Source organism: Dermacentor albipictus, chromosome 10 (assembly GCF_038994185.2).
Source record: "Dermacentor albipictus isolate Rhodes 1998 colony chromosome 10, USDA_Dalb.pri_finalv2, whole genome shotgun sequence".
Taxonomy (NCBI): domain Eukaryota; kingdom Metazoa; phylum Arthropoda; class Arachnida; order Ixodida; family Ixodidae; genus Dermacentor; species Dermacentor albipictus.
The window spans coordinates 54,429,058-54,451,751 of NC_091830.1; the positions used below are offsets into that span (position 1 = coordinate 54,429,058).

The 22,694-nt window shown below is 43.1% G+C and overlaps 1 protein-coding gene across 14 annotated transcripts in view; it reads left to right on the forward strand.

Moving 5' to 3' along the window:
• Positions 1-19,243, forward strand: part of LOC135907620 (mucin-19-like) — a 131,438-nt gene extending 112,195 nt beyond the window's left edge. For 13 of the 14 annotated variants that reach the window (XM_070527067.1, XM_070527072.1, XM_070527076.1 and 10 more), the window contains 4 exons: positions 8,795-8,950; positions 12,216-12,371; positions 14,682-14,749; positions 19,083-19,243. In XM_070527067.1, the coding sequence (XP_070383168.1) occupies positions 8,795-8,950; positions 12,216-12,371; positions 14,682-14,749; positions 19,083-19,157 (455 nt within the window). In that variant the 3' untranslated portion in view covers positions 19,158-19,243. The remainder of the gene's footprint in view (positions 1-8,794; positions 8,951-12,215; positions 12,372-14,681; positions 14,750-19,082) is intronic. The other variant, XM_070527068.1, reaches the window with a different exon arrangement.
• Positions 19,244-22,694: the final 3,451 nt, after the last annotated feature.

Consider the following 22,694-nt stretch of genomic DNA (forward strand, 5'->3'; position numbering starts at 1 on the left):
TCGCAAAATGTCGAGGAGAGTGAAATGCATTGTTCACTCTGTCACCAAGGAGAGAGTGAAATGTGCTTTTCACTCTCCCCTTCAGAGAGAGAGAGTAGAACTACTCTTGCGGCAATAGAGAACAAAACGTAGCGTAATCTTCTGCTTCAACTGTAGGTGGCTGGCCCCGAACATGGTAATGTATCATTCATGCACGCTGAGCAAAGAACACATCGTTTTGCTTCTAAGATGATCATGCTGTGTGGTGTTTTGTGGCGCAAGGGCCAGGTTTGGCCAAAGAGCGCCATGACAAGTGGTAATGTTAACGATGTATTATGGAAGATGTGACTTGGCTGTAAAGTGGCCTAAAAATAGTCGCTGTAAAGTGCGTAAAATCTACGTGCTATAAAATTATGGCGATGACTAATGACGAATACTATGAACATTAAAATCCATCGTAAAGGAATGATGCATTGTTTAAAATATGCGAGATGTTAAATTGCTTACAGCACTACTGCCTCGCCAGAGCCCTTGAACCACAAGGGCCTAGAGGCATGTGCTATTCAAAATAATTATCGCAGCGGCATCCTCTGAAGAGAGGAAGTGCTACGAACGTGTGGGCCTAATAATATGCAACACAACATCTTTCAAAAAACCTAGGACGGCGTTGGTGTCAAAGAGTGGTTCTGGGCCAAGTAACATAACAGGATGAAGGGGGACGTGGTGCCGGTATGCTAAGAGAAAATGTTTTTTTCTTTCGGATTCGGCTTCCCGACACTTCAGTAGGACGTGGAGGACGGTCAGCCTCTCCCCGCATCTACCACAGGTTGGAGGCTCGTTTCCCGTGTGTAAGAAGTTATGTGTGCCAAAAGTGTGTCCTATTCTTAGACGGCAGAATAGGACATCTGTCCGGCGGGATTTTGTTACAGGAGGCCAGAAACCTAATTGTGGCTTTATTACATGCAGTTGCTACATACAGGCCGCCGCAGTTCAAAGGAACGCGTAGCGAGCGCTCTACTTTTTCACTCGGATTTGCTCCACCGCGCGCGCGCGCTCAAGATCGCGGAACAACACAGCACCGGAGAAAGGTGATCCGTACAGCGAGCGTACCGCCGCCGCGAAGGCCAGCCAACGGAGATCGTATGTCAGCCATCTCGCGTCGCTACGAAGACACGACAGTCGTTCGTCATGCCTTGGATATAACAGCAAATCCTCCACGGTAAGTGAATTCTATCTTAGGTGCACATTCTCCGTATATGTCATGCTATCGCCAGGAAGTCGTCGCTGCGCTTAGCCGACGCGATTGACAAACGACTAGGCATACGCGCTGTGTCTCTCCATGTCAATCGAAAAAGCCAGTCGTCGCGATAACTGCATGTGATTTTATCACGTTGCCGTTGTACGTAAGAGCTTTAAAGATCGCAAACGCTGCCAGAACTATGGTATGTTCAATAAGACGCCAGGCGAGAGGACGCTTAAAATGGTTCGTTCACCAGCCCGTGATTCCGAGCCTATGCGGAGCATGATTAGCGTGCGTTTTGTGTGTTTGAATTTATTCAGTTTAGCATAACATAACATAACAGAAGGCGTCATTTTGCTGGCAGCATGCTTTTTTTATAAATAAACCGCGCGCTTGACGGTGTCTCGCGCAGGGGGAATCTGCGACCACTGAAGTTACGTGCAGCACCAGTGCTAGTTAGAAACTTTGCCGCAGGCATTCAGCTGCATGCTGCAAGAGGTCAGTTGGGCGCGTTATCTTGAACTTACTGAAAACGCATGAGGAATCCATGTTTTATGCTGAAAAGAGTATGAACCCCATATAAGCGATCTTGCGCGCGGCAGCTACAAGCGACGCGATGGAGATGGCTGTCGCGTTCGCTCGTCGCCTAGAAGTCGTACTCCGTGCGAGCGACGATATTTAGCGACGCCTCCCCGGTGTTGCCGGCATGAGGGCTGCAATCACGCGTGACGCGTGCTTTAGTAATTTACGTTGATGTATTTTACTAAAAAAGTAGCATAAAATATTTCCGGAGGTCTTGCCGTTGGTTCTTATCCTTGCACGTATAAAAATTGAATAATTTGCTCGTTCCGCGCTACAATCGGTAGTATTTGAGCGATGTACATCTAGTTCTGGCTTCGTGCTATTGGCTAGTCGCTCATAGTACTTTTGGGCGACGAGCGATGATTTCTAGATTTCCAGAACCGAGCCATCTGTTCAAGCGACGGCCCGTTTAGCGCTCGTCGCCGTCTCGCACTAAATCGCTCTCACAGTGTTTATCCCTAAGACTTAGTAATTATTAGTGTGGAAATCCTATTTTTCCAATTACTACTGTATTTAACCATGCTAATCCTTTGTTGCATTTGCTGCTGCCTGTAAAACGGGGCCATGGACCACGTCAAGCCTTGCTGGCTTTTTGTCCATGGTCCTCAGCATCTGTTGTATGTTGAAATAAACTTGATTTGATTTGATTTGATTTGATTGACTCAATTGTTTTTGCTCATGTATTGAAATGGTGTGCTTATAGGTAGGTCTGGTTTTGTCTCCTGTTGCGGTTTTCGTGCATGGTGCGAAACTGAAAGGATGCTTATGTCTACGAACTCGGTGAATTGTCGAGCAGCTAGTTATGCATCGGCATCGAATATAACGGCCGCTGTGTGGAATTACAATTGCAAGGGCGCTTCTTTGCATACGCTTATTGTTTTGGACATGCCTGTGCATTTGCTAATATGAGTTGGCGTGTCAGAGTTATGTCATATGAATCAAGAAGTGGTTTAGGGGCCCTTTAAGCCACCCTGAGCAATTATTCCTTCAGATATATTTAAACATACTTTAGTGATGATGCATAATAAGGTGATCTAGTCTGGCTCCTCAGTGTTTTAAAATTTTTCGTTTCGAGAGACATTTTTCCCGTGCCTCTTGAGTATCTCTTCCAATGAGGCTTAACTGTAATGTATGCACACAATGCACACAACTCCTCCTGCAAGTATTATTCCTTAAGCCTGGTCACTGATGTGCAGAGCTTGTGGTTAAGTTTTGATGTCCGTACTTTTTAGAGCTATGTTTATTAATTCAGGCTGTTCTTATTGGTTCTTCGATGCAGGAGACAATGCCTACGAAATTATTGGCCCTGATGATGCCCTCAAGGGGCAAACGACATCTCTGTTGCAGAAGTGAGCCCGATACCACCTGAAGTTACCATGACAGGTGGCAGGGCAGCAATAGATACAGAGACGGCCATGTCTACTGCAGCTGCAACAGTGTACGAGGCAAGCAGCAGTGTGTCAGCATCAGCAGCAGTGTCAGAAGGAACCGCACCAGGCCTGGTAGAGCAACATGTGTGCTATCACTGTGACTTTTTGTAGTGCGTACAACTCATTTGCTCAACATACAAAAGCTTTTCACCACGACTGTGAGCCAGTGTTCTTGTGCAGTAAGTGCAAGACTAAGTTAGCTGTTATAACACAGTACAAGCATCACTTTAAAATATGCAAACACATTAGAGTTGTTGCCTCCCCAGCCAGCCCACATAGCGACAACAACGTGGAACACATGGTGGGACACACCACTTCTCCATTAGAAGATAGTAGAGACTGTCAGTGTTGTTGCTAGATTAACTTTTCTTTGTAGGCAACTAGAAGGACAACACAGGTGCCATAAGATTGTTCTTTATGTTGTTGTTGAAGAGGTAAAAAAGAAGTTTGATGCAGCTGAAGTGCCAACTGATATTGAGCAAATCAAAAATAACCACCTGGGAAAGCAACACTATCGAAATTTGGGTATCTATGTGCCGCCAACTCTGGTAAAGATGGGATAGGACAGAAGTGTGATGAAAATCACACAGACACTGCTGTTCCATCACTGGTCACAGTGAGCACTGACTTGTAGGGCAAGAGAGTCAACGGAAACGAACATTATGGCGTAGTGTCATGCTCCCATGTGACGACTTTCCATGTTATTTTGCATGATACAGCTCAACCTCCAGAAACGACTGCAACTTGTCTGTAAAAAGCTTTCACAAAAAATTATTCACAACACTATTAACTCAGCAGTATCTTCTTTTTTTGTGGGTTCGAGGTTCCCGGGTGTCCATTAATGCAAAAATTGCGGAAAAAAAGAACATGTGTCATACTTACACCTTTTTATCAAGTACGAGGGGGACAGAACTTTTCTAGTCATGCATCTTCATCATACTATCAAGTTTTAAATGCCTTTTATAATTATTATTACCAGTTATACCTGAGTGCATTGTATGCATTTAGCAGGTGTAAAATCAGGTCAGTTGGATCAGATGCCTTATCTGCAAGAGAGCCCTATATTTAAGAAATTTGAATTAAAATAGGTACGTTACAGATGCAGTCTTTCAGCACTTTATTGCGTGTGGTTTAAGCATTGCTCGATACTTTTGTGGATGGCAGTTTCAACCGGCACAGCACTGCGCTTTGTCACGGTCACGTGTCTTCAAAGCGGTGTTTACCATTTGTGTTGATCTGTTTGTGTATTCATAGAGCAAGTTTTTAATTTATTTTTTCCGCATTCTTGTGCTTGCACTAAGCTTGTATAAGGCAGTTACAAAATGGGTTCACGATAACGAACTTTTCTGTTGAGCTTACACTTGCAAATAATAGTGTTCAGAAGGCCGCACTTCCATGTAGGTGCACCGATAGCTTTGGGTATGTTCTCATCTTTGTATAAATCTTATATAAGCTAGTTACAAATTGTATGTCACTAAGCATTGTGATATTCTTTAAAGAACTGCTTGGTTGGTTGTACACTTGTGAATTAGTATTGAGGCGGTGGTATTTCCATGTAGGCGCACTGCTAGCTTTCTGTGTGCTCATGTGTTTGTGTTAAGCTTTTACAAGGGAGTTACAGCATGTGCGTCACTAAGCGCTGTGATATTTTTAAAGAACTACTTTGTTGGTTTTACACCTGTGAGTAATAGTACTCGGGTGGCACTAGTCGTGTGTAGGTACACAGGGACCATTTGTATACATTATGCTCATGTAAAGCAGTTACATAGTGTATGTCACTAATCACTGTGATATTTGTTGAAGAATTGCTGTGATGGTTTTACACATGTGAATAACAGTGGTCAGGACACAGTACTTGCGATGTATAGTTGAATTTATACAGTGCCAAGACATGGGCTGTATACGTACCAAAAGAAATGTATGTCATTATATTGTTGTGATTATTACTCTTTGGATGTTATTAAACTAATAACATTTTTTCTTGTATCTATTGAGGTATGGCAATTTGTCATGCAACCAAACTGAGGACCTGAACTTGTGCATACAAATAAACAGCTAATTTAAGAGTATACTGCTCATATTCTGCGAAACCAGTTTAACAAATCTTGTACTACAATGCTGGAAAAATGACAGAGCTCACAGGGATGTACAGAAAGAGTTCTGCACTGGCTGAAGGACTGCCCCACACTGGAGTTGGTAATGTTGCGTTTATTGGAGTAGCACAGTAAGTGCACTTCTATTAAAAATGGGATAGTCAATGCAGAAACATAAGGCAGACGAGCAGATGTGGCACATTTTTTTCAGGGCCCTCCATGCCTACTACTGCATTTCTAGTCTTCCTGTGCTCTTCGTATAAGCCCCTGTTCAGCCAAGGTTTTTACTCCATGACAGTTGTTCTACTGGGTTCGTAGCAATATTGAGGAAAAAAATGCAATGGTTTTCAAGAACTTTCGAGGCCCCGACACAGTAACTTCAAGGACCTCGTGCAATTTTTTTAGTAGTTTGGACAGGCAATAACTTGTTCAACAGCATCGCTAACTTTAATGCAAACAAAAGAAAACAAAACAAATCGCATTTCACTGATTTCAAACATTTGAAAGACTGCTAATTTGCCTTTCACACTAAACGCACACAAGGAAGCATTTCAAAAAGCGCTCAAAGTTTTTCTGCAATAGCACAATTAACTACTTGGGCCTGCAACATTTGCAGTTTTTGAATACTGTCTGGTTTGACAGTGTATGTGATGTCATCTGTTGCCTCAGCTTTTCACCACCAAATAAGCAAGTCGTTTGTAATTTCCTTTTATTGTGTCTGTAGCTCTCAATTTACTCATCACGGCTTTTCTTTGAATGCCTCAACTGTTGAGCTTCCTGCTTCTGCTCCTCCAGGTACATTTGTCGCCGGTTCCGTGTGCCTAAAACTGGTATCTGCAGCTCCTTTGTAATTTCAACTTTAACGATGTCGCTTTCTTTCTATTACCTTCACAGACAATTCTCTGTGACATGCGAAGAGTGTCACAGAAGGGGAAAAAAAACGATTGGCAATGTCTGCTAAGTCTAGCCAAGTGTACAAAATTAAGGACTTTCCAGTACTTCTAAAAATTCCAGGGTTTTCAATTCCTTGAAAATGGCATTTTAGAAATAAAGGGTTTTCAAGGATCGCTACAAACCCTGGATTCTAGCACCTAAATAATTTTACAAGCTTATTTTGGTGTGGAGTTTGGAAATTCATGCTTTTTAGCTAACGCTGCACTATCTCTGTACATTGAAGCCACGAGAGCGCAACCATTTTGGAGTAAAGCAAAATACTGAAAGCTTTTAATACCACTCTTTTTCTATGGAGCTTCGTATTGCCTAGTTAAGTTTACGAATGTGCCTGGTTTTGGTGGGCGTTTCTTCGACATTTTCTGTGAGAAGTAGATGACTAACCCCCATATTCAGAAATGTATCTTAATACAAAGCTCATGCTTGACTTTATATAAACGACGCCTGGTGCGAACGTCCCCTAGACGCTCACTGCCTTTCTTTTGGTGCGTTCACGGCTTGCGTCATTTAGATCAAGTCAAGCATGGGCTTGAAGTTATGATGCATTTCTGAATATGAGGGTAAGCGTGCGCAATTCCGGGCAACGCATTGTGCCATTGACACTGAGAGGAAACGGGGAAAACAAAGTTAACGCCCTATGCTCCTAAACTTTTGCCTACCTGTGGTGTGCGTGTATCGTGCAAGAAGGAACAGCGCAAACACCAGGACGAAAAAAAGCATCAACCATACCAGTGCTTCGTGGTGTGGTCCATGTTTTTGCGTCGTCCTTGCGTTGTGCTGTTTCTTCAAAAATGCTCAACCAACTAGCCGACAAGTCCATCCTGTGCATATATATTGAACACACGTATGAATGTAGATGGTCTTCGAAGCTTTTAGAACGAGCACTGCCACCGGATACGAGCAGTGCACGCTTAACAAGTGGACACATTAGTCATTTAAACATGCGTGCCAATGCATGTGACGCGGCTATCGGCATAAGCAGTCTCCAAATGCTGGAATGCATGCTCTTCAAAACGCTAACGATCCGCTGCTAATGCAGGACAATAGCTCACAGCGGACTGAACCGAACTTTAAACTAATGCACTTGAAAAGAACGCCTACACGGCAGCGTGAGGCACGTCGAAATGCCTGGTACTGGCGTCGCAGTTAACCACATACGAATGGAACTGGCGGAAAAAATAAACAGACATGCTCACCAGTATACGCGTGACTTAAATTCACATACGTGGATGGTTGGCACGATACTTTGTATCCGCGTATTTTCGGAGAACATATAATGCATGGACTGAAAAAGCACTCGATCGTGAGCTGAACGGCACATTTGTTATTTTCCTGGGGTGACGACAAGCCGTGAATAGTTCTCACGTCGTCGTCTACGTTGTATTCCTTCGTTAGTCGTAGCAAGGAATGGAAATGATGCAAACGCAAACGTATTCCAGTACACAACAGCACAGCACACTGCTGAGAAACTCCACCCACCGCAGCCGATTCCTCAAATACATTTGTTATATATATAACCTCTAAAACAACACGACTGAGCGTGGTGGCTCGGTGGTGTAATGGTTAGGATGTGTGCTTTGAATTGTATAGATGCGAGTGTACGCGGGTTCGAATCCACGTGATGTATAGAGCAATGTGGTTCTCCATAACTATGTGATTCCCTCGACTATTGTGTTCTAATTAGACTATGTGTCTCCTGATTGTGAAATGTGCGGAGATAATTGCGGATTAAATGTTAATTAGCTTTTTTTCGTCCGCAGTGGCGTTGGCGATGCATACGCATAGGCCGATTCCGAGCAGTCACGCCTCATGGTAGGCAGCAAATAGCCAGGAAAAGTGACTTTAAAATCCTGCATAACTTTGCTCACGCCTATTCTGTAGGCCGCTTGGAATTGGGCTACTGACTCTGAGGAGCCGCCTAGGGAACGGTGTATCAGCGACCCTAATTTGATCTGATTTCCTGCCTGCATGCGTGGCCAGGACTTCGCTAAGAGGGCTAAGAGGGAAGAGTACTAGCACTCTGTTTGGGGGAGTAGAAGTACTCGGTCTGGTGGAGTGCCATTACCCCTGCGGTGAGAGTATTAGCACTCTGCGGAAGAGTACTAGCACTCCCTGTGGGAAGAGTATTATCACTCTACGGAAGAGTACTAGCAATCCCTGGCGGTGGAGTAACAAAACTCTGTCAACAGGAGTTGACCTATTCTCTCTCAAAGAGGGTCGATCTACTCTCGAAAAGAGAGTGAAATATGGGACAAGCCGCTACTCCCTCAAAGAGAGTGCCCGGCACTCCCTTTGTTTTTAGAGTGTATGATAAGTGAGCAGCTGGTCACGTGGTAGAGGCAGAGGGAATGGGGGATCTTAAAGAGCGCATATATATATATATATTTATATATATATATATATATATATATATATATATATATATATATATATATATGTGTGTGTGTGTGTGTGTATTTTTATATATATGTACGTATGTATATATATATATATACAAGAAACAAATGTCTCTGACACAGGCTCAACACAAACTCCGTTGCCGAGTTCGACGGGAAGTATCTCTCAATCCTCTGGCCAAGTATCGACATCCGATTCACGTCGGGGTCAGCAATCAGCTCTGTCACCGTCTGCATCGTCAACTGGCGCAGGACTTCTAGCGAACGCACAAGCAACGGGTAAGTGAGATTTCACACATTGTGCTTTCCTACGCACAACATTAAATGCCTAGCTAAAAGCTGTGTTTTTATTTTGGTAAGTAGGGCGATCTCATGTTGCATTCAAAGGGCGCAAGGGTATCATGACATCATATATATATATATATATATATATATATATATATATATATATATATATATATATATATATATATATACTGGAACGGACGGTGGCATTTCACGGACCACCGTCAGTTGGACTTCGCTCCTCTAAGAGGCAGACCGTATATCGAGTGAGCTCCTGTAAAGCTAATGAACGCAGTTGCAGTTTCAATAAAGAATCGAAGACCTAAAGGAAGTGCGACGTAATTGTAACGTGTTTGTCTAGCATTTACCGCTAAATCACCATTCAATTTTGTTTACCTGTACATCGCTCAAACACTTATGTGTACTAGCTTGCAAAAAGGCAGTGCGTATGTCGTTTTCGTGAGGCGGATAATTGGTCAACGTTCACATCAAAACCTAAACAGTTGCAAATATTGATACCTAAACGTTCTAGTGACTGAACAAAATTAGTGGGCAAAACCGGTCGGTATGATTTTCACTATGAATTATACAAACTATTGGTTGAGTCGCTTAACAATCTGTCGAGGAGATTCTGTTTCACAGCCCGTTTTCTGAGAGCCAACTTCTTGTCTTGAGTAATATTGCGGTTGGCATAGCAAAATAAGGGGGTACCTGCTTCCTAAATAGGGCCCTGTTCTTAATAGGCAACAGTAGCTGGCGTTCAGCTTGAGTTATTCCTTTCCGTGCGTAACACGTTCGTGAAGGTAATTAGAAATTAGATGGAATACAAGTCCCACCTTTAAGGGTAGACACTCATGAAGCAAATGTTTGCGGCGCCTTGCAAGGAAAAATACAAATGCCGTAGGCTGTACGCATATCGAGTTCAAGTGGCTCAAACACATTTTAGTGCATCCAGCGAGATGTCGGGGTCTTCGGACGATCGTACAGGTCGGTCGTACACTTGGTTGTTGTAAGATCGCTACAGATGATAGCGGGGATGTCATGGCGGCTGTTGACTTAGCCTGGTCATTTTAGGTTGAAGTTGGTAATTCGATAGCTACCCTTTTAAAATTCGGCTAGCTCGATGTTCCGTAATAATGTTGACGCTGTCCTCCGGCTTTGGTTCACGGCTTGCAAAGGAATACCGGTACAGAACGAAGCAACTCTTCGAGATGCCACGTTTGTGGGGGCAGCTTCCTCTTCTGGGTCTGTAGCGTGAACCATGAATATTAACTACACGAATGCCATAACTTATTTTACCCGCGCTCCAATAGATGACACACGGCCCACCACACAATACCAACAGGCCCAGGAGGTGCACAGACCGGCTACATGGAACTGCGTATTCAGCAATATTAGTGGATAACTAAGTGTCTGTGGTACCCACGAGGCATGCCCTGCAAGTTGTAGTGAAGGTGAAGAGAACCGGACTGTTCCAACTGCCGCGTTAGGCATACCTTTCAGGGTGAAGTTATACTCTACAATGTGAGGAAAACTCAAATCAGAACTAGAGTGGTGAGCACGGTCTTCGGTGGTCCAACCTGTTTGTAGACGTCAAATCCGTCGGCTATTTTGCGTGTAACGCACGATATTCAAAAATGTTGATTAGTGCTCGCATATTTGAAAATTTACGCAGGCTTTCGCGTCGCTCGCACTGTCTGATAACCCAAGACGTTACATTCTGAAAAAAAAAAGTTGATGCCGTTTGGGGCTTAACTTGTCCCCAAACAATAATCGTCCTCTGCGCTGCTTACGCTTCCTCTCTTGAAAACACGCCGCTCGCTAGTTTCCTGTCGATAATGCTGTGTGAAGTAGATAACGCGCAAGCCGTTCGTGACAAGGAAGCACTGGGCTCGCAGCGTTAAAGAAAGGAACTACAGGCAAGACAGATGACGATTGTTCTTCAGGGACAGAATACAACTCAAAGGGTGTAAATTTTTTTAGTGTGTAGCAAGTGATTTCTGAATTTGTTTTATTACAGTGGCACGTCTTGAGGCGAGTAATAAATTCGTAACAAGAAAAATCCTGTCAAAGCCAGTTACCGCCGGAAAACTGAAACAGTACATGCGTGATAAAGTATAGACTGATGGCAACGATGTATGTTTGTACTATGAATTCATTCTTATTATCGACGTAGAACATTGTAGTAGGAAATCTGGACGCATTGCTGAATACTCAGTTGTCTCTCAATAGTGATGGTGATTTGGGGGGGAAGTGTAGGCAATCAATTCTGGTAGCGATCTCGTTCATGTAATGATTGTGCGCAGCTTGGAAATGACTGATATGTATATGCACAGTTACCTAAATAACATGTATTGGTTTCACTGGCGAAAAAGAGCTAGGAAAGACTGAAAGGAAAACACGTTGACCATAAGCGTCCAAGTGAAAACCAATATTGGCGTGTTCAGTTCTCTGCATATTTGAATGCGCGTTCTTCGTAACACTGCTTTTATTATTGCACTGTCATCATCAGAATACATGTAATGTTTGCGAGTGTACAGGGTGCTTAAGTTGGCATGACATCGACGATGGAGTTTAGTTTCTGAGGGCCAAGTGAGTCAATATCGAAAGCATTTAAAGTTCTTTTGAAAATACTCGCCGTCGTCGTTGATAAAGTGAAGAAAGTGTACGTCGGCAAGCCACTTGGGATAAAGACACAGAAGATGACAAACGGGCAGGTAAAACCAGCAGAAATTACGTTATTGCATGTTGAATCCGACAGCATAATCAATATACCCAGATAAATAATAATCATTTGCGGTGTAACATTGTTGGGGCGTATTTTCTTGCACCAGTGAGATATCCGAAAAATGATAAAAGTTTTATATCAGGTTTTTCAAATTATAAGCTCAAATGAAACTGATATTTACGTTTTGTACGACAGATTTTACTGCATAATAGTGTTCGTGCTCTCGCATATATATATATATATATATATATATATATATATGTATGCATGCCTGCGAATGTTTTTTTGCTATCGAGGATGCAGTAGTGGCTGCATATTATAGGGCGAGATTAACATTACACCGGATGGTCCCACAGGAAGTTTTTCTCAATGGTAATACCGATGCTCAAGTGCGTTTTCTCCCGTATACAATAAACCGACATGCACTACGGATATGTTTAAAATAGGGGACGACACCCTTACTTCCCTTCAGCAAGTTCACCAGCCTCTTCGGTTAAATTTACCTACAAGAAACAGACGTCTTTTGCACAGGCTCAGCACAAAAGCCATTGGCAAGTTCGACGGGAAGTATCTCTCAATCCTCTGGCCAGGCATCGATTTCCGATTCACACCGGGGACAGCACTCAGCTCCGTCACAGTCTGGTACATCCACTGGCGCAGGGCTTCTACCTAACGTACAAGGTACGGGTGAGTGAGATTTCACACTTTTTGCTTTCCTATGTACACCTTTAATTTTCGCGCTAAATGCTCAGTGTTTATATCTTGTTTTGCTCAGTGTTTATATTAGTTTTTGTTTATATTCCATTCAAAGGGCACATTGGTATCAGGACATTAGAAGGTGGACTCAATACTGTATAACTGTTTAACAGCATTTGCTAAATCAGCCGCGAGACATCGAAGCCGAAACCCGAAAACGGATACTCACAGAAGACCAATGTGGCCTTTCGAAAACGTGAAGCGCCCCGTTTTTCTCTGGTGACGCATTTTGACAAGAGAGCGCGCCGAGCGGCTGCTGCGCATACGAATGAGTAGGCATCGTGCCAATGCTTTGTTTTTCCGAAGTTTTCATTTGTTGTTCGTGGTTGTCGGTCACAAGCTACCGGTTCGCATGCTGCAGAGCCCCGTGCACGCATTTTACGCTTGGTCTACTGCCTTAAGCATGCCACAGACAAAAGGAAAACGTTACATGGAACGTTCTATATGCACCCGGCCAAATTTTCGATAAAGAACACACCAATCACAAGAACTTAACGATGAAGACGTCACGACCAGGGGCTCATGTAGCTTCACCGCCTAACCATCATGTAACATGGTAAAGCGTATAGGGAGCACTGTTGTAGAAAGCGAGTATTGTGGACAACCGAACTTTTCTGCGTGCACCCTCTGGCACACTTTGGACTCCAGCGGACTCTGGTTTCAAGCGAACTGTTTCACGAGTTATTCTCTATTTAAGAAACCTCAAACGGGGCGAGACTTGAACCTACCTGCCTACTTATAGCAGTGCGGCTAGTACGGGCGAAAGTAGGCTTCGCGTTAAAATTTGCTATGGACGTTTCAGTGAAGAGGTGACCTGCTAGATTCAATGACCATTTGTCTCACCCCCAACGCCTCTGCACATCCCTAATCACGAGGAAACTCGTCCTCCATGCATTATGCAAAGTATTGAAGATAATGGTAGCTTTCTGCTAGAAACTCGCTTGAAAAGTACTGCTTCTTCTTCGGCACCTTTTGCAAATTTTACCAGGGAGAAAATGCTAATGGGTGTAAAAATGGAGACACATTCTTTTTGTTCTTTGTCACGTTACGGGTTCTGTGAAACTACGATGAGCAGCATGACTTAGAATGGGGTTGTCTTGTTAACGACTGCTCGTGCATTTTTTTTACAGCATTCATTTCAACCAAAATCTGTGCAAATTACAGGTGTCTTGAAAAGCCCCTGATAGAGGAGTTTAGATTGTACCTCTTTGCAAAGCTTTTTTGAAGATGCCGCAGGGCGTTATAAGCTTCCTAGCATCCCAGAATAAGCAATAAATTTTCAGTGCTGTTTCACAAAAGTACTGGTCATCAGTATTACAATATCCTCTTGTGCTCATTAACTGCTGATGATCAAAAATAGTCAAGGCACGCATAATAAAATATAGCAATTTACGAATAGTAGGTATGCTCGCGAAATCATGAGCTAACAATCGGAGGTTACAACAGTACTAAAAAAAAGTTCATTTTGCTTTGTGGCCTTCAGACGCGTCCTCAGGCTTCTTGGTACCATTCACCGGGGCGTGTTACAATCACACCGTTCCGGAATTTTATCATTAAAGGCCGCGGAATCTCGCCTTACAACGGCACTCTGGCTTCTCCTGTTCTATCTAAACGTTTCGGTGTACTGTTCGTGGACAGTAGGGAATTCTGGCGCTAAACGGGATGCGTAACGGCTGCCGGTTCTGGTCAATATTGCATATTCTGTGGTATCTGCCACTCTCTTTTACGAAACAAACGCCTAAATAAACTTTGATGAAGCGATATATTTAAAAGTTAAGTGTTGTCTCCTTACTACTTTTCTTTGTAGACAACGTTTCTCTCAAGCATAGACGCTATTGAAATAGTAGCTACCGCGAGAGGAATGCGCAGGGGGCTTGTTCTTTAACAGTACCGTGCGAACGCCGACTGGCTTACCTGTCAGCGGCTTTTAAGGTGCACAGCAACGAGATAAGCAATATCCCGGTGATTTCTCTGACTCTTTTTGATGTCATCGATTCGCGCCGTCAGGAGGCACTGACCGCCAGGCCAGTGGAAGTCCGCGCGATGCTGTTAAAGAATCAGTCGATTCTAGTCGCAAGTGATATGCTGCTATAGTAGAACTATACATTTCTTTAGTCCCTGACAGCAATTACGTGCTTCAGAATTACGCGTCTTTATTAGTAAAACCTGTAAAAATACAGCTTTTTTTGCCGTATAACACAATCAATACATTTCTTTTCCTCGCGTAAATTAAATCTGCAGGTTTGCCTAAGCCTGTTCCAGCGTCGGCCAAGAATACCACCTCCCATCACGCCAGCCAGAATCTCAAGGTAAGACTAATGACACTTTATATGAGTTTTTTGAGCCTACATAGAACTCAGCATTTAGGTGAGACAAAAATAGTACCATCCGTTTCATCTCCCCCTTTCCATCAGCAGCTGCGAACATAGAGTGGAAATTCGTGATGCGTAGTTGTAAACGACATGTACCTATGTTATGTACATGCCGTTTGTACATGTTGTACATGTACATGGTTCAAAGCCCATGTACTTTGAACTGTATTTTCTAATATCCTTGCCAACTACTCTACTCGGAGTTGATAACTAGGTCCCCATTACGTAAAACTATTTGAATATGCTTTTATTCCAATTTCCTGACGTGAAATTTGCGTAACCGCCTAGGCAAGCATCGGGTGGTGACCCGCAGGATTGTCTGAACAGCGCAATCAGACACTCTCCTAGTTTTACAAGGTAACTTTTCTTTGCTTTCACAATAAATACCATTGCCTACATTGAGCGCTTTTTCGTGTGTGATTTGCTGTGACGTGGGAACGAGCACGCTCAAGCAGAAAGGGTTTCGATGTGGCCGAGCCAGCGTGCTAAATATACATAAGCGAATGAAGAGGGGAGTGCCGGCGTCTACCATTAGTCTGCTTTCACTTACTTAACTTACGGTGGTTGATGGAAAATCGCGGCGGCGTGCAACGGAAGGATAAGAATGCCGCTAAAACGGATCGTCAGCAAAGAAGAGTTGGCAGAGCGATGTCGTAAGCGTGCCGAAAATGCTCGAAAACGTTACACGGCCAGGCAGAAAGTCTTATTATACGCAAATAAACCCCTGCTCCCCGTCTGCTGCAAGTAGGCAGTGTCTGAGCGATCGGCAGCCATCTTTTATTCCTTTCGGAACGGGGCAGCCTGCGACTATTAAAAAAAAAGTTCAGTTTTGTTCGGCCTAATCATGAATTATTGAATTAATAATGAAAATTAAGAGGAAAACTGGCCATCCTACATACGCAATGCCTCATGACTTCCAGCGTACCGGAATCTTGGAAGAACGCTCAAATAATCCTGATCCATGAGAAAGGGGACGCCAAAGACTTGAAAAATTATAGACCGATCAGCTTACTGTGTGTTGCCTAAAAAGTATTTACTAAGGTAATCGCAAATAGAATCAGGAACACCTTAGACTTCTCTCAATCAAAGGACCAGGCAGGATTCGGTAAAGGCTACTCAACAATAAAACATATTCACGTCATCAATCAGATGATAGAGAAATGTACGGAATGTAACCAGCCCTTATATATAGCTTTCATTGATTACGAGAAAGCGTTTGATTCAGTCGAAACCTCAACAGTCATGGAGGCATTACGGAATCAGGGTGTACACGAGCCGTATGTATAAATACTGAACTATATCTATAGCGACTACACAGTCACCGTAGTCGTTCATAAAGAAAGCAACAAAATCCCAATAAAGAAAAGAGTCAGGCAGACAGATACGATCTCTCCAATGCTATTCACAGCGTGTTTACAGGAGGTAATCAGCGATCTGCATTGGGAAGAATTAAGGATAAGAATCAATAAAGCATACTTTAGTAACTTGCGATTCGCTGATGATATTGTCTTGCTTAGTAACTCAGGGGACCAACTACATGCATGCTCACTAACGTGGGGAGAGGTGGGTCTAAAGATTAATCTACAGAAAACTAAAGTAATGTTTAACAGTCTCGGAAGAGAATAGCAGTTTACGATAGGTAGCGAGGCACTGGAAATGTTAAGGGAATACATTTACTTAGGACAGGTAGTGACCGCGGATCCGGATCATGAGACTGAAATAATCAGAAGAATAAGAATGGGCTGGGGTGCATTTGGCAGGCATTCGGAGATCATGAACAGCAGGTTGCCATTGTCACTAAAGAGAAAAGTGTATAACAGATGTGTCGTACCAGTACTCACGTACGGGCCAGAAACCTGGATGCTTACGAAAAGGGCTCTACCTAAATTGAGGACGACGCAAGGGGCTATGGAAAGAATAATGGTGAATGCAACGTTAAGGGATAAGAAAAGTGCAGATTGGGTGAGGGAACAAACGCGAGTTAATGTCATCTTAGTTGAAATCAAGAAAAAGAAATGGGCATATGGCCAGGACATGTAATGAAGAGGGAAGATAAGCGATGGTCAATAATGGTTACGGACTGGATTCCAAGGGAAGGGAAGCGTAGCAGGGGGCGGCAGAAATTTAGGTGGGTGGATGAGATTAAGAAGTTTGCTGGGACAACATCGCCACAATTAGTACGTGACCGGAGTAGATGGAGAAGTATGGGAGAGGCCTTTGCCCTGCCGTGGGCGTAACCAGGCTGATGATGATGATGAATAATGAATCTTTAACGTGTGCACGTCACTTTGACGCGATTACTTCTGGTGGTTTCGTGACGTCGAATGATTGCCAGGTGAAGTGAGCCCCGCCCTAAACGTTTTACACTAGCAGATGACTAATGGCGAAAAGGCGTCGAATCAGGAATAAAAATTTTTCTTTTGCACGGTCCAATCATGCAAAACCAGTGTATACACGTCATATCAGATGGAGAGCTATCGTGGTTTTTGTTACGTTGCGACTCACAGGCGAAGTGAGGGTGGTCCAAAGAAATTTTTCACCAATCTTTGAGGGCTGATTTGGTAAGAGGAATAGAAAAGTTTGGAATAGGGGCCCTATAACATAAAACTATTCCAATATGTTTTTATTCCAATCTCATGACGTAAAATTTGCGTAACCACTCACGCAAGCATCGGGTGGTCACCCGCAGGGTTGTCTCAAGAGACCAATCAAATGCTCTTCAAGTTCATAGGAAGTCACTTTTGTTTGCTTGAAAAACGAATAGCATTGCCTGCACTGAGCGGCTCGTCTTATCTAATTGGCTCACAAGAGGCGATGAGCACGTTAAAGTGGAGAGAAATTTGATGAGGCCGAGCCACTGCATAGAAAATCGATAACCGGAAGAAGAGGGTGGTACCAGCATCTGTGATTGGTCCGCGTTTTCTTTATTAGCTTACCGTGGTTCATCCACAATCGTGGCGGCATGCAACGGAAGCTTAAGAATGACGCTAAAACGGATACTCAGCAAAGAAGAGTTGGCAGAACGAGGTCGTAAACGTACCGAAAGTTCTCGAAAACGTCACACGGCGTCGCAACAAGGTTTATTAAACGCAAATAAACCCATGCTCTCCCGCGGGTGTGAGTAGCCAGTGCATGAGCGATTGGCGACAGCCATCTTTTATTCCTTTCGCATCGGCGCAGCTTCTGGCTGTTTAGAAAACAATTCAATTTTGTTCGGCATATTTATGCATCGTTAACGCGTACACTTCACTTTGACGCAGTGAGTTTTTGCGGTTTTGTGACGTCGCGGGACAGGAATGGGTGCAGCCCGAAAACTTTTGACCAATAGCCGAGGGCTTATGGCGAAAAGGCGTCGAATCAGAAATAACTATTTTTCTTTTGTTCGGTCAAATCATGCATAATCAGTGTGTACAGGTAATATCAGATATGGAGTTATCGCGGTTTTCGTGACATCGCGTGACAGACAGGTGAAATAGGGGTGGTCGAAAAAGTTTTTCACCATTGGCGGAGGGCTGATTGCAGAACTGGAATAGAAAAGTTTGGAATAGTTTTCAGTCATAGCGCCCTAGGTTTACGTTGTAGCGCCCCTGCTCGGGAAAACTATTCCGTGAAGTACTTCGACAAAAACGATTTATAGAACAATGTGGTATTTTTTAGGTGAACGATATATTTCTTATTCTGAAAGTGTTTTAAGAAATTGAAGCTTCAAGAAACTGAATCACGGAGAGCGAATTGTATTTGAGTCACTCAGGTAATGGTCACGTCAGGAAATTTGTATGTGAATGAAAAAGTTTCGCACAACTTGGACATATTTTAACTCAAAATCTGCTGCATACTATGATTTTATTTGACATGAATTGCGCAATGCTTTGCGTAAACATGACATTTTAGTAAACTGGCTGGAGTGGGGGATGAATTTCATCGCACCTTCATCGTAAAATGTCGCAAAAGCATTGTCTGTACCTATGTTGTCAAGACTGTGTTGTCAAGACTGCGTGTCAAGACTATGTTGTCAAGACTGTCAAAAGGGTAGAAGAATGCGGTTTAATATATACGTTTCCAGAATAACATGGTTGCTACTCAAAGAAGAAATTCAGAAAGCGCCAGGAACCCAGCACATTACTTTTGTGACATTCACTTATTGGCTGGTATTTCTTGCAATATCTAATATGTTAACAAAATTGACCGACGTCTTCATGGCACACGGGTGACTCACGGTGGTATTTTTGATCTTACTGTTTAAATCACAGGTGCGTTATTTTCTTTCCAGGCATCTGCTGTGAATTCTTATGGAATTTCTTCAGAAGATAAGGCAACAGTCAATGTGAAGTCAATCAAGAAATAGTGATGGCTCTCAGATTTGCAGAGCATTTATAAAAATAATATGGCAACATCTCTGCGTGACATCTGGAGAACGCATATTCAAAATAAATCTTGCCTACGAATGTTCTTTTTTCACGTTGAAAGCAATCCGAAAGTTCGCCCGGTTTACTCACTTATTCTGAAAATTGTGTGGAATACGGGAATCGCGGTATCGAGTGCACAGCTAGCTGCGCCGCAAAACTCTGCGATACGAGCACTGAATTTTGGTCAGAGTATGAAGCCGGTACAGCAGCCAGGGCCGCCGCATGACGGGGTGGTCCCAAGCATTTCTCAGCCGGCCGAACAGCAGCCGTGGATGAAAGGTAAGCAAAATAACAGAATGCCACCGACAGCTACGGACCAGGCCACATGTCCTTCGTGGAACAATGGGGCTGTTTCATTCATTCCAACGCACATCCCATCATCGCAGTGAACCGACCCAATGAGACAAGGTGACCAATATTATAGGCAGCAGCCGCGGCAGTACGTAAACCCTAGTAATGAAGTGCCTACAAAGACACTGTATTAAGCTGCGAATTCACAGCCGCGTTATCGAGAGATGTCATCAATTTCGTGGCAGACGATGTACCAGCAAAGTAATACAGGAGTATCTACAAATAACCAACAGCCGGCAGGGCCGAAGCCGTGGGATTCATGACACGGAACTCAGAGTACACACATTACATTAGAAAAACCCTTCAGCACTTTGACAGTGCCAGGGAATTTAAAGTAATTAAAGCCAATTCTGGCGATCAACGGAAGGAAAGCAGCGCACGAACCAGAGTGTATGCAGCTACACGTGCAAGGAGGGATGTGGGAGGGGCTAATGATGTCTACTTGGCAGCGTATGAATAGACAAAGTTAGCGTCATGATGGAATGACAGCGACATGCAATATCCCTTCCTTAGTGAAACCTAATTAAAAAAAGGTAATTTCTCTAGAATTCAAGATCAGGACACAATCCACTGTGATGAATGAGAATAATCTTAGACTTATTTTCTTCTTGTTTGCTGTTGAGTTTGCTTCTATTGCTCCAAATGTACATGGTGCCTATGTCGCGGCCCTAAATTAATGTATTTCTTACTTCTTCGCTGCGCCACCCCCCTCCACCGCGCCCGCCAATACAACTATGAAATGCGTTAACATTGGCTTTAGAATACTCGAATTAAAACGCTGAAACTCCACACTTGTCTTATTGTTTTCTTTCTTTTTTCAGTTCTACAAACATGTAATGTTGACATTATATGAAGTAGCAGTTACACTGCCAAGGTATCTTGATTTCTCATTCAGAATAAGCATTAGCATTAGCTCTGTGCTGAGTTTTGGCATCTCCAGAGAGGATAATAGAGAATGAATCATAGAAAAATGTAGTTGACTTGCGAAGACTAGATGCGTGACGTCAAGTTCCCTCATAGTTCTTGTTTGCGCTCTGCGCCAAGAATGAAACCTTGCAGCGGTGCGCAGCATATTTACCTCTTTCAATTCACATCCTGTCTCATTTGGAAAATTCCATGGTGACTAGCGGCAAAAAGTACGGATAAGAGGGAGCGAAAACAGATTTCAAGTACTGTGCAGACACTACCGTCAGAGAAAAGTAACCATGAAGAGCAGTAGCTAAAGCGACTGAAAATCCATGCCCTCCACAGGAAGCCAATTCTTATGACCAAACGTGAGCAATGATCAAAGCTTAACATGCACTGCAACTACATTTCAGCTTGAGTGCAGTGGCTTAATATTTCAATACTTTGTTACAACATATGAAACAAAGTTAGACTGTAAAACTTCCGGTTTGTTAGTATACCACCAAAGATTCAAGTTTATGAAGAACATGGTGAGAACCAGAAAAACTGCGTTCTGCAATATCGGACACCAAAATAGTCGTGTCATGTCACGTGCTGTTCCTTAACAGGTGTGTGCCCCTTAAAAATACGTAGGAAGCGACACTGTATCTAGAAGCCTTATGTGAGAATACCCTGTTTGAATACGCAAAACAGTAGTATCCTAACAGTGTTTTGTCGGACAATGTAGAGGAATGTATGAGCAACAGAGAAACGTTAGGTATGCAAACGCGGAATGTCAGACAAAAGAAATTTTACAATAATAAATAATCCTAAATTGCAATATCAGCACCTCGAATACCTACAAAAGTAAACATGCGGGTCTCCGAATATACGATACATAGAGCAGTTGATTATGAACGCTGTTCGCTACGGTCGAGAGATGAACCGATTGCATATCCGCAGCAGAACGACATTGAGCTACTGCGGCAGGAGCTTATATGAAATTTTGCAAAAGCCTAGGAAGGCGCTTCCTTACAAGAGCGGCAACGACCAAATCTGAAGGCTCCTCGATTGGGCCGAACGAACTCTCATATGGTGGGTTTCCTCACTACTTCGTTTGATTGATCTAAAGTGTAATATTCAGGCCGTGTAAATTACGAAAGCCGAGAAAAACAGCCTATGCTCAGGGAATACATTCTCTACAAGAATGTATTCTCTTTTGAAGCACAAGTTCTAGAAAACATGCGGAAGGGTTTCTTTGTCATAAATTTCCCAGTCTGAGGAAGCACTGCCAAGGCCTGCTGTACCGGGAAGAAATGTAGCAGTACCGAAAAATGACAATATAATTTAAGATATCAACATGCGCTTGAATTTTCGGTGCGTTGTTCTGCTCAGAACTTTTATAAAATAATTTAAAGTTGTACGGCTGGCCTTCTTAGTAGGGGCAACAAATCAGTTTGTTGAATGTCGAACTAAGTGTCGTAAGAAGGCGATAGCAAAGTTTTGGTGCGTTCATCGATGGAGACAATGTAAGTGATACAAGTGTGTGTATTTGTCGAACTGCATTGTTCACATTTATTATAGGACGCACTCTGTGAGATCCTACAACGTGAAGCAATGTGCCCACTGTGTCATTTCCTATACAATGCAGCATGTCAGGCACGTGCACTCCTTTTCTGGTCTTTGTATCTAAGCGCTCTCCGTATCCGAGGGCCTCATGAGTGAACCAATGCTGCTTGGGGTTATCGTGTTTTATGCAAATTTTGCTCGCAAATTTGCCGAGAGCAGTAGCTGAATACACATAAAGGGATCATATTTCCCATACCCATTTTACCTACGCTCAATTTTCTCGCACATTTCCCGTGCCTGCACCTGAAATTGTAATATAGAAATGCTCATATGTTTTAAGACGAACGAATACACGAAAAAAATCTATATAGAAAATTTCTTTCTCGGGAACATTTCCCCTTCTTCGATTCATGTGTCATTAGAAACTGTGATCTTCTTCGTAGTTTGACAGAGCTTATGCACGCCAGCCTCATGCGCTGTACGTATTTAATTTCACGATGTCACTTAATAATTGCTGAATTATTGAGGTACGTTCCTTGCGAAGAACTTCGCTTTATAAAAATAATTAATGCATATTTCATTACTTGTTCGGACTGTTGCAGTTAGATGAAATAGTGTTTTGGAATAAAAAATTTTCTTTTCAGTATCTAGTGCAGCTCAAAAGCGAATTA